General features: G+C 61.1%; 1 protein-coding gene across 6 annotated transcripts in view; it reads left to right on the forward strand.

Moving 5' to 3' along the window:
• Positions 1-12,617, forward strand: part of SCUBE3 (signal peptide, CUB domain and EGF like domain containing 3) — a 40,475-nt gene that overhangs the window by 15,402 nt on the left and 12,456 nt on the right. For 3 of the 6 annotated variants that reach the window (XM_066232981.1, XM_066233148.1, XM_066233092.1), the window contains exons 3-12: positions 237-362; positions 3,111-3,245; positions 4,189-4,314; positions 4,578-4,694; positions 6,746-6,793; positions 9,016-9,132; positions 10,552-10,674; positions 11,508-11,624; positions 12,077-12,202; positions 12,446-12,562. In XM_066232981.1, coding sequence (XP_066089078.1) covers positions 237-362; positions 3,111-3,245; positions 4,189-4,314; positions 4,578-4,694; positions 6,746-6,793; positions 9,016-9,132; positions 10,552-10,674; positions 11,508-11,624; positions 12,077-12,202; positions 12,446-12,562 — 1,152 coding nt within the window. The remainder of the gene's footprint in view (positions 1-236; positions 363-3,110; positions 3,246-4,188; positions 4,315-4,577; positions 4,695-6,745; positions 6,794-9,015; positions 9,133-10,551; positions 10,675-11,507; positions 11,625-12,076; positions 12,203-12,445; positions 12,563-12,617) is intronic. The other 3 variants (XM_066233028.1, XM_066233042.1, XM_066233069.1) reach the window with 3 other exon arrangements.

Below are 12,617 nucleotides of genomic sequence, written 5' to 3' on the forward strand. Positions count from 1 at the left end.
TACTCTACCCACTGCTCCACCACTGGGTCAGGCAAAAATATTTGACTTCAGATGAAAATAGCAAAATGCAAAGTGGCTTGCAGGCTGTGAAAGCAACTATGTAAACACAGGCACACACACACACACATGGAAGGTGGTGATTTATCTTTTTTAAAACCCTCACAGGGCTGAGCCCAGGGCTGGACAGTGGGGGGCAGACTGGTGGGTTCACCTTCTCAGCTCCTCTTTGCCCACAGATGTGGATGAGTGTGAACGGGAGGATAATGCAGGTTGTGTGCACGACTGTGTCAACATCCCTGGCAATTACCGATGCACCTGCTATGATGGCTTCCACCTGGCGCATGACGGACACAACTGCCTGGGTGAGCACGGGGGAGAGGACGTGGGTGGCGGGGGGCGTGTGCAGAAGGAGGTGCTTTCAGCATTTCCCATTTCCCAGGCAAGGAGAGGAAAAGTGACCAGGAAGCTGCAAAATAGGGAACAAGGTCAGTTTCCCTTTTGAGACTGAGGAGGAAATTGTCCTGCTGCTGGGTGAGAAGCAGCACAGGAGATGCTGCCAGAACGTGCTCCCAGGGCAGGGCCAGGGGCAGGTGGCCACAGTGGGTGTGGCCACAGTGGGCGGGGCGGGAAGGTAATTCGGTCCAGACAGAGCCCAGCTCTGCCGCTCACAGGCTGTAGTGGCCTCGGGCAGACCCACCAGTCGCTGGGCATCTTGGTGTCCACGGAGGGCTCTGGTTGAGTCACTGCGAGGGGACATGGGTAGAGTGCCCCATAGAGTCTTTAGTACAGAGTGGAGGCCGCTGGGGCTTCCCTGTGCCCTGGGGGGCCTCTGACCCTAAAGGCCCATCCTGGCATCTCCAGGCTTGCCCTCTCCTCAGGTCTGGGGCCTCCGCCTGGCCTGCTGTCCTTCGTCCCGGGCGCTGGGTCAGAGAGAGCAGAACCTGTAGAGAGCTCCGCTCGCCTTTGGTGTCTGTCACTCACTAGGACTGTGTCAGAATCTTCCCCAAGTAGGAAAACTGAAGTCCACCGCGTACAAAGATCTGAGATAGGAACCCGGGGGTCCCTCCCTCAATTCCTGCTCTCTGGTGCCAAAACAGATTGTCAGAGACTGGTGAGCAGAGGACCAGTAAGGGAACAGAGGCAGGAGCAACAATGCGCAGAGTAGCGGGCTAGCTGCTCCCTCGCCCCACCCCCAAACAGAGGAACTAGCCGAGGTCCCGAGACCTAGCAGAGCCTCCTCACTGCAGAGCCACCCTGTGACCCGGTCCCAGTTCATCCTTGGGCCAGACTTCCGGTCCCCACTCCCAACCCAGGTAGCAGAGCCTCCTCACTGCAGAGCCACCCTGTGACCCGGTCCCAGTTCATCCTTGGGCCAGACTTCCGGTCCCCACTCCCAACCCAGGTAGCAGAGCCTCCTCACTGCAGAGCCACCCTGTGACCTGTTCCCAGTTCATCCTTGGGCCAGACTTCCGGTCCCCACTCCCCACCCAGGCCTCTAAGCCCTAGTTCCTGCAGGCCCTCACCCTCAGCCTGGCCTCCTCTCTTACCACTGTAGCGACAGGGAAAAACCTCACTACCTGTCTGCCCAGTCATACGGGAGGGCCTCTCTGGGAACTCCTTTGAAAGAGAGGCTGTGGCACTTGGACCAGGACAACGATTTGCCTACAGCTTCTAAGTTTTCTTTCAGTTGCCTTTGACCTCTCTAGACGCCCCCCTCGCCAAGTCTTGTTTCCTTATAAAACAAACCAGAAGATACGAGAATGGGGGGAAGGGATGGAAGGGGTCCTTTGGAGAAAGGTCTGCCTCCTTGGCTTTCCTGACAGGTGCGTTTCCTGGGCAGGGCCCTGCTGGGTCGAAGCCCCTCTGCCCGAGGCCAGAAGGGAGAAGGACGGGGTGTTCAGGCTCAGCAGAGGGGGTGGGAAGAGAGAGGCAGACGAGGCCCTCAGGAGCCTGGATTCCAGCCGCTCCACTTGGGAGCCCTTGCGCCTCCTGGGTCACAGGAAGCTGAGAATGGCAGCCGGGCTGGCAGCAGGGGACAGAGTCAGGTGTAGAAGGGGGAGCCCCGGGTGAGCCTGGATCTGCAACCTGCGGGAGGTGATTTGGGGTGCTCCCCCACCGCCCCCCACCCTCGCTGCAAAACTACCAGACTTTGTTTTGTTATACCAAAATAGGAGAGAGGCTAGGGAATATGGCAGCCAGCCCAGGCATGGGGGGAGGGGAGCAAGGACCAGGCTGTGGCCAGTCCACAGAAATGGTCTCTGCCCTGAAGGAGTGGAGGCACACTACCTTCCTCGCCCTGCCCTGTCACACCAACCTCAGCACCTTGGCAGCCGCAGCTGTCCCTGCACGCAGCACCCTCTCCCAGGTCCTCATTCCCTGGCCACTCACCACCAGCTGCCCCCTCCAGGGCCTCGCCCCCTCCCCTCTCCTCCCTTCATCTCTGCCTGCCGTTATGTGCCCACCGGGATCCACCCAGCATGCCCACCAGGGGGCGATGCTCTGCCCAGCTGGGGCGTTGCTCCATTGCAGCCGGAGTCATTCTAGCGCCTGAGGTAGAGGCCACGGAGCCATCCTCAGTGCCTGGGCCAATTTTCTCCAATGGAGCCTTGGCTGTGGGAGGGGAAGAGACAGACAGAGAGAAAGGAGAGGGGGAGGAGTGGAGAAGCAGATGGGGGCTTCTCCTGTGTGTCCTGGCTGGGAATCAAATCCAGGACTTCTACACGCTGGGCCGACGCTCTACCGCTGAGCCAATTGGCCAGAGCCCATCTCTGCCTCTCTTGCTCTGCCTTTTTTCCTCATCCCCACTGCTCTCAGACTGAATTCCAACAGGTTATAGACAGGGGAGCAAGTAGTCACCTGAGTGAGCCTTGTTCATACGTCCCCTCCCTCCCTGCTTAGCCCCCAGCCCCGCTCCATGTGGTGGCCTCCTCCTGAGCAGTAGAACCCGGGCTGATGAATGAATGGGTGGTCACAGCCTGCCCAAGGGCTGGGAGTTGGACTGGGGAGCAGGGGGAGGTGTGTGTGCTCCCCACCCTTGGTGCTGAAGTCCCAGGGCCCAACCTGGACGCTGGCCCGCAGCCCACGGCCTCACCCACCCCTGTCCTGCGCAGATGTGGACGAGTGCGCTGAGGGCAATGGTGGCTGTCAGCAGAGCTGTGTCAACATGATGGGCAGCTACGAGTGCCACTGCCGGGAAGGCTTCTTCCTCAGCGACAACCAGCACACGTGCATCCAGCGGCCGGAAGGTCAGCCGTGGCCTGGGGGTCCCCGCACCATGCTCCCAGGCCCCCCCCCCCCGCCATCTGTGTCTGCTTGGGGCTTTCCCTCAGTAACCCCTGAGTCGCACACCGCATTCTCAACTCCATCAGCTTCTCTGGTCCTTCAACTTAGGTCACATCCCGCGACGATCATTTTGTCTTAGAACGAAATCGGAGGGAATTTATTTGGGGTTGGAGGGCCGTATGGGACTAAGGCTACTACTGGACGACCCTTGTCCAGACCCGAGGGGGATCTCATTCCTCATTAATCGTGGATGGCTGAGCTCTAAGCTGCCGTCATCTGGGGGGGGCTGCATCACCGAGAAGCCGTATCCCCTGGATTGGGTGGGGAGGGCAGGCAGTAGTAGACGGATGTGTCTTCCGTCTGTGGGGCTCCCTCACCCCCAGATGGGTGACATTTCCAAGGGCAAGGGCTCTGTCCGGTTCATGCCACTGTGCGTGGAGCTGGAGCTTAGACAGTGGTTGAACAAAAGTGTACAGTAATTACAGTTACCTGTACCGGCTCCTGTCCACTCACACTGTTGCCTCCTTCCACTTTGACTGTAAGCTCTTTGAGGACAGAGGCCATGCTCTATATTGTACCTTATCCATGGGTCCTCCCTAAGTCCACCCAGGACACAGCACAGCGCTGGGCAGCGGGTTGGACTCTAGAGATTGCGGCTGTTTGGAGGGCGGGGGTGATCATGCAGGCTCTCCAGGGCCTGCACTTTACTCGAAAGGGCTCCGAGCTCTATGGGCAGGACGCGTGGGGCCCCTGTGCGGAGGGGAGCAGGTCTCCTCCCTGTCTCGCATCCTCTGTGGAAAACTCTCCCAGCTCCCTGGGCCCAGCAGTCCCTCTGGCCCTTTTTGTCCCGGGGGGATGGCGGCGTGCGGAGGTCTCGAGCGCTCACGCGCCCCCCTCCCCCTTTAGAAGGCATGAACTGCATGAACAAGAACCACGGATGCGCACACATCTGCCGGGAGACGCCCAAAGGGGGCATTGCCTGTGAATGCCGCCCCGGCTTCGAGCTCACCAAGAGTCAGCGGGATTGTAAACGTGAGGTCACGGGGACTGCCGCGGGTGCGGGGTGGGGCCTGGGCAGCAGGAGGTGGCGGGGCGTGGGCGAGGGAGGCGGGGCGTGGGCGAGGGAGGAGGCGGGGCCTGGGCAGCAGGAGGAGGCGGGGCGTGGGCGAGGGAGGAGGGCGCGTGGGCGAGGGAGGCGTGGGCGTGGGCGAGGCGGCTGGACCCGAGGGCCGGTAACGGAGTTATGCTAACCCCGGGAGAAGCAGACTGACAGGCCTCCTGCCCTCTCTGTACAGTCACGTGCAACTATGGGAACGGGGGCTGCCAGCACACGTGCGATGACACAGAGCAGGGTCCCCGGTGCGGCTGCCACGTCAAGTTTGTGCTCCATACGGACGGAAAGACATGCATCGGTGGGTGAGGCCAGCGGAGGAGGACGTAGTCCACCAGTGATGAGAGGGGGGAGGGGGGACCTGGGGCCCCAAGCGCTGGCACGGAATGAGTGGTGAGTGAGTTGAAGACCCAGACAATGCCAGGTCTAGACAGGGACAACTCCGAGAGGCCGAAAGGCCCACCTGATCCTCTTCTACTCTCCCAACCCGTTGATTCCACTTCCCCTCCACCGGGAGCCCCACCACCCTCTTCCTCCTGGATCAAGTGTCCCCCAGCTGGGAATAATTAGCAGAGGCACCTGTGGGCCAGGGCTGTGGCAGAGAAGGGGGAGGAAAGCTGGGATGACACAGGATTAAGTCTGACCAGAGAGGCCCAGTGTGGCAAGATGGCAGCTGTCACAGCCCACAGTCCCGTCTGGAACCGAGAGGGTGGGACAGACGGCTCTTTCCTGAACACCCAGCCCTGAACTAACAAGTGGGCTTTCCTGACTCCGGGCTTCTTTTCCCCGGGACCCCTTCCCCTGCCTCCCACTTCCCTATCTCCTCCGCTCTCGTCCACTTCCCAGCGGGATTCCCTCGCTCTGCCCGTGCGTGGCCACCTCTCACTTCCTCGCCACCTGCAGCCTTCTGTTCTTCTTGCCCTGGTGTGGGGCCTTCCTAACACCTGGATCCCTTTCCCTGAGTTCCTGAGCCTTACCTCATGTATCTTCGGGGACCACGGATGAGTTGAATTCCTTTCGTGTAATGCCTAGCTCCCAAAGTCTCTCGGTCTTGACTGTGAGCTCAGCAGAGTGCTGAGGAAGCTGATGGGACTGACGTCCCCTTGGAGAAAGGGGGCTGAAAGGGAGGAGTCAGCCAGGCACGGGTGAGCTTGTTCTGGGGTGCCGTATTCAGGAATAGCAGTTCGTCTCGTGGGCTACGACACACGGGACAGGACGTGCGAACGCAGTCGCTCTGCGTCTAGCGGAGTCTTGATGTTCAGCTTGAGAACCAGGCTGTCCCCCCCTCGCTCCGGAGACCCACCCCGTCTCTGCAGACAGCACGGCCTTCCCCCCGAGACCAGCACAGGGGCGCAGGCGCTGCCCTTACAGGCCTCCCGCAGGACCCCGCTCCAGAGACGTGGCGCGCACGGTTCTCTGGGTCTCCCAGTAACATCTCGCCTGCTCCATGTCCGCCTCTGAACTAACTCTTCAAAGACCCCGGAACCTTTTCGGGTCTTCCTGTTGCCTTCTCTAGGCTGGTCGTTCAGGCTCCTTTTGTTTCTCCCTCGTGAGTCTAATTCTGCTTTTTAAGCCCCCACCACCACCCCGGGACGCACACCTCCCCGGAGTCTCCCGAGAGGAAGTGCATGCAGTCCCTGAGGGAAAGCTGCATGTGTGAGCTCGGGGCCCCTGGGTGCAGGGCTGGGGGCGAGGGTTCCTCCCGGCAGAAGGCCCTGAGCACAGCTGCTTTTGAAAATACCCCCTGTCAAGCTTGAGCTCTTCCCCTAATGCAAGACCCATCCTGCCTTCTAAGCCGCGGCCTGGTGAGGAAGAAGAGAGCACACGAGGCCGTCCTGAGGGCCACAGCTGCGTTCTTCCCCCCCCCCCCCTCTCTCTCTCTCTCTCTCTCCTCCAGGAGAACTGACTTGGCCTTGTCCTGCATCTCGTTTTTCTCCCAGCCCTGGGAGGCGGGGGCTCCGTTGTTTGGGACCGTCAGGACACTGAGATTTAGTGGGGAGACAGGGCAGGCTGGTTTAGCAGAGAGGGTGGGCACCCTTCGGGATCTGGCAGGTTGTAAGACTTGAGGTTGGGGTCCCCGCGCTGCCTCTAGCGTACCCTGTGGTCTGGGCCCACGATGATTGCCCCTCTCTGAGACTTGCCTGTCAGTCACCTGGTGGGAGCCCAGCTTCCGAGAGGGTACCAGGCAGGACAGGGCCGGGGAGTGAAGTTTGGGAGTCTCAGGGCTCAACCCAGGGGGCAGTGGTTTGGGTCCGCAGGGCGGAGGAGGGCGGGGAGGGCTTCGCTCAGCTTGGTGGGCCCCAGTGGCTCCCCCGCCCAGCATCTAAACAGCTTTTTTACAATGTCAAACAGGGGAAAGGCGTCTAGAGCAGCACGTCCCCCCTCAGGCCGTTTCTAATGGTAAATATGTCTGCTCTCTCCGCTTGCTCTCACCGGCTTGCTAGGGGAAGGGCTAACCTGCTGGGGGTCCCACTAACCGCATGGCATGCCCGCTGGGCCGCCTGCCCCGGCTCCAGCCTGCCAGCCAGCCGCAGGGCTCCCCGGGCGGCCTGGGCACGTGGCCTCCCGAGAGTCTCCCGAGTGTCCCCAGCAGCTGGTCCAGGAGCCTTCTTGTTGGTTTCCTCTTTCTCTGCTCTTGTCACTCTCCTCTCCTGTCCCCTCCCTCCTGCCACCTTCTCCCTCCGCCAGCCTCTAACACCTCACCCCTGCCCAGCCATCAGCCCCTTCCCTTCTCTGCTGACCTGCTGGGTGAGGTACCACCCCTCCTTGGGGCGCCGTGCCCACGGCAGCTCCCAGGTCTGGCCTCACTCAGCACCTCCGCCCTGCCCCAGCGGCGTAGAGCCTGACATGCGAGTTCAGACGGACCCGAGTGTGAGTCCTGCCTCCACCACTCTCTGTGTGACCTCAAGCAGGCGCCTTTCCTGTCTGACCCCCGGGTCACTCTGTGAAACCGGCCGGCTGAGCCCTGCCCTAGGGCCGCGGTGGTCGCTGAGATAGTGTGTGTAGAGCATCAGAAGGCTCCTGGCACAGAGCAGGCATAGAGTCACCTGTGGTTCAGTACCGCAGCCTGAAGAGCAAGGGTGGAGGCCGTGCCAGCCTGATGCCCCAGCCGTGCCCACGGCTGCCCTGTCGGGGCGGGCAGCTCTGCCCAGCACTTCTCCAGCCTGGGACGACCCCCGTACCAGCTCTACCCCTCCGCATCCTGGGTCCCTCCGACTCGACCTTGACTTGACGCAGGGTCTCTGTTCCCTCTCCCTGCTCCAGGGCTCGGGGGACCTCTTCTTCTACTCAGAACATTCTTGGGGGGAATGGCTGGGCTTGGAGCCTGAACCTAGGGTTCCCTCCCGGGTTCCTCCCGCCATCTTGGGGACCCTCAGGAGAGACTAAGGTGGGGGCGTGCCACAGGGGAGGTCTCACTGTGTCTGCTCCCAACCCTGGGCTTTGGAGGGGCAGGCGCACTACCAGGGACCCACCGGCCGAGGAGGCCTTCTTGTGCCCGGGCCTTGCTGGTCTCCCCGGGGACGCGGCTTGGGCCGAAGGTTTAGGGGGCAAAGATTCCAGATGACAGTCCTCTCTGCTGCCTTTCTCACTCCGTTGCCCCGATTCTGAGAACCTCTCTCCTCTCTGCCCTCGTGCAGGCCTGAGGGTCTTGCCTCTTTAACCCCCTCACCCGACCACCCCTGAGGACGGATGGTCCCTGGTCCCTGCCTCAGGGCCTCGTACTGTTTAAGCTGATGGCTTTTCCCTGGGCTCACCTCACACTCCTTGGTGGTCAAACCTGTTTTTCTCCTGCTCTGAATTCAGAAACTACGGAGAGGGACCCATCCATTCACCCCCTACGATGCTGAGCTCTCAGCAGAGGGGAAAACCCACCAGCCAGGAGGGGGGACAAGGGGAGAGAGCCCGCTCTGAGGTTGCCTCCCTCTCGCCCACCTTCTCACGCCCTCCCTTCCCTGACTCTTCTTCTCCGCCCCCTCCTCCCCTGCCCCCCTCCCCACTAGGAAAGGGAGACAGTGGGCTTCCAGTCCCCCTGCACCCCGGTTCAGAGAGAGGGGGCTGGGAGGCGCAGGTGGTGGCCGGGAAGTGGCCGGGAGCCCATCCTGTCCTGGAACTGGGGACTTTAGAGACAGCTGGGCAGGGAGGGAGGAGCCGATGCCTGGACGGCCATCAGCTGCCTTAGGACTCATCGGGCGGGCTCACCCTGCCCCAGACTGTCCCACCATGACGCCCACCCACCACCCACCCGAGAGATGGTTGGTGGAGAGAGGAGGAAACTCGTCCACCCCTTCTTGCTCCCTGGGTAGCGGCTGCTCCCATCCCTCCTTGCGCCCCCCCCCGCCCCCTCAGCGCATTCCTGCCTGACAGCTCTGGCTTGTACCTGCCGCACTGCTGTCCACCTTGTTTCAATCAAGTAGGGGGCAGGGACACGGACTGCTTGGCTGTACTTGTGAGGGGATGGGGGCTGGGAGCCTCCGCTTAACGCTCCTTCTAAAGCGCAGGGGGGCAGCCAGGCCTTCCCTCTTCCCTCCGGGCGGGGGGGGGGGGCTCGTGCTCTCCACTTTGCTCGAGTTTGGGGCTCCTCCAGGCCAATAACCTGGTGACCGCCTCCCCCTCCTTAACAGAGACCTGCGCTGTCAACAACGGGGGCTGTGACAGTAAGTGCCACGACGCAGCGACCGGCGTCCACTGCAGCTGCCCGGTGGGCTTCATGCTGCAGCCGGACAGGAAGACCTGCAAAGGTACGGGCTTTCAGCGGACAGGGACCCCGCGGTTCCCAGGCGGAGGCGGGGTCTGAGATAACCGACCTATTCGAGGACCAAACCTCCTGTACCCCTTGGGACGGGCTCTCCTGATTGTAAAGAACTGATGTCACGACCAAGGCTTGTCTCCTGCCCAGCTTTCCCCCTCTCAGTTCAAGAGGCTCAAAGTCCAGCAGCCAGTCCCTTAGTGTCCCCTGCCCCTCATCTTCCCTACCCTCTCCTTCCTGTCCCCTACGGATCCCGAACCCTCTTGGTTAATGACCATGGCGTTGACATCTGTCCCTGGGTCTAGAAGGATATTTGAGCCTCGTGTGTGTGTGTGTGTGTGTGTGTGTGTGTGTGTGTTTTTACACGTGGGTTCCGTAACCCTCCTAGCCCACATCCGCCAGACCTTCCCGGCACTGGTCAGATGGGAGCGTGGGGAGCACGGCTCTGTCCCCTGCTTTCCTTAGCCAGCTCCTTAGTGTGGGGCGGCCGTACTGCAAATAATGACTCATCAGGGTCGAGTTCCCTGGGCGCAAGGGGTAGAGGCTGGAAGGAGGTCTGGGTTCGTTCTTCTTCGTGTCCTTTGGCCCAACAGCTGGCAGAGAAGACTGGGGAGGTGGGGAGAGGTGGGGTGGGGGTGCAGGGGCAGCAGGTCAGACAGCCAGAGTTGAGAGGTTTCCTGCTGGGAAGGACTGTTGACAGGTATGCTGAGACTGAAGTGGCAGCCGCCCTCCCCGCCCCCGCCCCCACCCCACGGAGAGGCAGGGGTGAGGAGCCTGGGTCCTGTCTGCCACCAGCTTGGGGAACTTGACCTCAGGAAGGAAGCTGGTCACCCCCGCCCCCCCCCTCCCATCCTAGTGCTGAAAGCGCCTCAGGCCTGAGTCTCTCCAGACCTCTCCCCGCCCAGCCTCCCGCCCCCGCCTGGCCCCCTCTCCTGACCCCCATCAGCCACCCCACCTCCTGGCTTCTCCTCTCTGAAGAACTACCTGCCCCTTTGACTCTGCGCCACTCCGTGCCACCCGCCCGGCTGGGCTCCCGTGACAGGCAGGGATGGGAGGGCCGGAAAGCAATAAACCCTATCCACCATCCCTATCCAGGGATGGGGGAGGGCTGTCAGCAGCAGAGTGAAGGTACGGACTAGCCTCCTAGGTCAAACGCCCACCTACTTCCTGAGGGCCCCTGACTCAGGTCCCACGTGTCCCCTTCTGAGGAGACTCAGCCTGGGGAAGGGTGTTGTTGCTCGAGGCAGAGCCGTGCCCCCTGGCCGGGGGGAAACAGAGGCAGGAGAGGGAGAGTCCGAGGCAGGCTCGGGGCGCTCCCTGATTCCATCTGGGAAGGGGCGGACGTGTCTGCGTTTGTCCCCAGCCTGCAGCCTCACCTTTGATTTTTCTCCACTTTCTCCTGCTTTCCCAGACATAGATGAGTGCCGCTTGAACAATGGAGGCTGTGACCACATCTGTCGTAACACGGTGGGCAGCTTTGAGTGCAGCTGCAAGAAGGGCTATAAGCTTCTCATCAATGAGAGGAACTGCCAGGGTGAGCGGACCTGGGCCGAGGGGGAAGCCTGGGGAGCTTCCTGGGGTAGGAGGGCTTCCACCCGGCCAGAGCCTAAGAGACAACAATAGACACTGGGGAGAGTTTAAGTGGTGTCGTGCTGCAAATGACCGTATTTCCCCCATGTAGAAGACGCTCCCATGTAGAAGACGCACCTTAATTTGGGGGCCCAAAATTTGAGGGGGGAAATGTGTTACGTCAAGTTATTGGACTTACGTTTTATTCATCATAAAATTCATACAACTCCTCATCACTGTCTAAACTCCCATCGATTAGCTTATCCTCCTCTGTGTCTGATGACGAATCACTGTCTTCATAGATGGCCTCGTCCTCAGTTCCACCTATGGCATTTGAAATGCCACAACCACTGTATGAGACGCACCTAGTTTTTAGACACCTAATTTTTGGGGGAAGGGTGCGTCTTATACGTGGGGGAATAGGGTAACAGATGCACACCTTCTTTTTGGCGGCCAAGCTGTATGTCGGGACACATGTCTTGGCAAGGAGTGAGGGGTGGGTTTCACCCCCATTAGTGTCCTGGGCAGGTCTGACCCTGCCTAACCACACGCAACCCTGATCCTACGTAGGCGTCAGATCTTGCCGTTCCTGACCCCAAGGACTCCACGTGGAGGGCGCAGAGGGGGTGGTGGGCAGGCATCGCTGAGTCCCCGGTTCCTAGGGCTGGGCCATGAGTAGGGACTTTGAATTGAAGGGAAGAACCAAGGGCCCTCACTTAGGCCCTTCACCTGAGCAAGGGGGCCCCAGGGTCAAGTCCCCCGAGACAGACTCGGTGGTTCGAATCCTTGTCCTTCCAGATATAGACGAGTGCTCCTTTGACCGAACCTGTGACCACATATGTGTCAACACGCCAGGAAGCTTCCAGTGCCTCTGCCATCACGGCTACGTGCTGTATGGTGTCACCCACTGTGGGGGTAAGCCCCGGGCCACCAGGCCCCTCCCACTGAGCAAGCTTCTGGGCTGGCTTGCGGCCTGCCGAGGGCACTCCCCAGGGGCGGGCACACGCACGGGATGAAATGGGCTTTGGGAACTGGGGAATAGCATCCTGCCTCCAGAACGTCTTATTTCCTGTCCCCAACACGTCCCCTTGACTCCATCCTGAGCTCCCAGATCACTGCCCCACGGGTAGGTAGGAGTTGGGGGGGGGCGTCAGAAAGCTCATCAGCGTGGCTCCTTCTCAGTAGTCCTTTTGACTGTGTGGACAGAGAAAAGGGGAGAAGGCCCCAGGTTTGAGCTTGCTCTTCTCGGGCCAGCTGTCATCTTGAAGTGCCTGGACCTCGAACCAAAGATCCCTGGCTCCTTCCCCTCCCCCACTCCCCCACTCATTGTCCGTCTGTGTCTCCCCGTTCCTCCCCCCCCCCCCCAGATGTGGATGAGTGCAGCATTAACCGAGGAGGCTGCCGGTTCGGCTGCATCAACACTCCCGGCAGCTACCAGTGCACCTGCCCCGCGGGCCAGGGCCGGCTGCACTGGAATGGCAAGGATTGCACAGGTGGGCGGCGCCCTCTGCTGGCCGCGTCTAGCACCGCAGCTTCGGGGTTCTGGAAAGGGAGGTGTATGGCGTTGAGGAAAGAGGGGAGGGGGCAGGGAGTGGAGGAATGGAGCTATTTGAGTTCGCCTGTAGCTGATTCTCTTCTTCCCAATGTCCCAACTGAAGGCGGGTGTGTGTGTGTGTGGGGGGGGTGACAGGAAGGGAGCAGAAGGCCCCCTGCTCAGGCTTCTCTACCCTTCCCAGAGCCCATCAAGTGTCAGAGCAGCTCCAGTGCCTCCAAAGCCATGCTTAGCTGTAACCGGTCCGGCAAGAAGGACAGCTGTGCCCTGAGCTGCCCGTCCCGGGCCCGCTTTCTGCCCGGTACGTAGCAGGGGTGGCCGGAGGGCTGAGGAGGAGGACCAGCTTGATCCTGCCG

The sequence above is a fragment of the Saccopteryx bilineata genome, chromosome 1, assembly GCF_036850765.1.
Source record: "Saccopteryx bilineata isolate mSacBil1 chromosome 1, mSacBil1_pri_phased_curated, whole genome shotgun sequence".
NCBI classification, from domain to species: Eukaryota; Metazoa; Chordata; class Mammalia; order Chiroptera; family Emballonuridae; genus Saccopteryx; species Saccopteryx bilineata.